This window comes from Sinocyclocheilus rhinocerous, unplaced genomic scaffold (assembly GCF_001515625.1).
Source record: "Sinocyclocheilus rhinocerous isolate Xijiao unplaced genomic scaffold, SAMN03320098_v1.1 scaffold35510, whole genome shotgun sequence".
In the NCBI taxonomy this organism is placed as follows: domain Eukaryota; kingdom Metazoa; phylum Chordata; class Actinopteri; order Cypriniformes; family Cyprinidae; genus Sinocyclocheilus; species Sinocyclocheilus rhinocerous.
In genome coordinates, this window is record NW_015636431.1 from 1 (window position 1) to 894 (window position 894).

At 40.3% G+C, this 894-nt stretch overlaps 1 protein-coding gene across 1 annotated transcript; it reads right to left on the reverse strand.

Moving 5' to 3' along the window:
• Positions 1 to 6: 6 nt before the first annotated feature.
• Positions 7 to 825, reverse strand: LOC107747762 (zinc-binding protein A33-like; the record flags this gene model as incomplete). The annotated part of the gene is made up of 2 exons (XM_016562350.1): positions 667 to 825; positions 7 to 373 (listed from the first exon to the last, which is right to left on the reverse strand). Coding segments are annotated over exons 1-2 (458 nt in total), but the record flags the coding sequence as incomplete, so codon positions are not given.
• Between the last annotated feature and the right edge of the window lie 69 nt (positions 826 to 894).

Sequence of the window (894 nt, forward strand, 5' to 3'; positions counted from 1 at the left end):
TCCAGCTGAACTCTCACACGCTGCAGCTTCTCTTTAACTGTGAAGTCAGTCAAGTGTTGATCTGGGGATTTTGAGCTGTATTTACTGTCTATGTACAGCACACGCCAGACATTAGACTTAAAGAAAACCTCTCCCTTCCTTTGGTTTGATGCTGTGGTTATTCCAACAATCCAGTAAGTATTGTCTCCAACCTCCACATCCCAGCAGTGTGTTCCTGAGTTAAATCCCTCAGAACCCAGAACACATGGATACCTCTCAATCCTCTCTGGATTATCAGGAAGATTTTGATATACGTTACTGTACGACACACTGGTCAAATCAGAAGAGAGTGTGAGCGAAGGAGCTGCTGTGTTTGGATCTAGAGTCAATGGAGCTGCAAAGAGAATAAAATCAGATTAGAGGATGAAATATGATGGTATTAGAAATACAAACCTATACATAAACAAACACCACGAGGAATATACTGTGTTTTGTAGTCATTATGAGTTTGCAGTATGATCCGATGATCTTATGAAATACAGTTCAGATTCACTTGAACTCCATAGAATTTCAAGTGATTATTAAATTTATTTATTTATTTTTGTCATGCATGTTAATCAGTCTGTCTTTGTTTATATCTGCAGTATTTAATCGTTTGTACTGCTGTCAGATTTTCTAGAGACTCACTGTGTTGGAGAGTTTCCTGCATCTTCTTCCAGACTCTGAACCGCAGGTCACTCAAGTAATGTGACACATGAATCAAAGCTCCAGAACTCATCTGTGGATCCGGCTGTGAGATCTGGACTCTGGAAGAACATTCAGGAGTCAGAACTGCAGTGGATTTGAGTTCAGATCCACTGAGAGAAGATTTGCTCTTGACGATCTTCTTCTGCAGACAGGACACTCCTGAGTTTT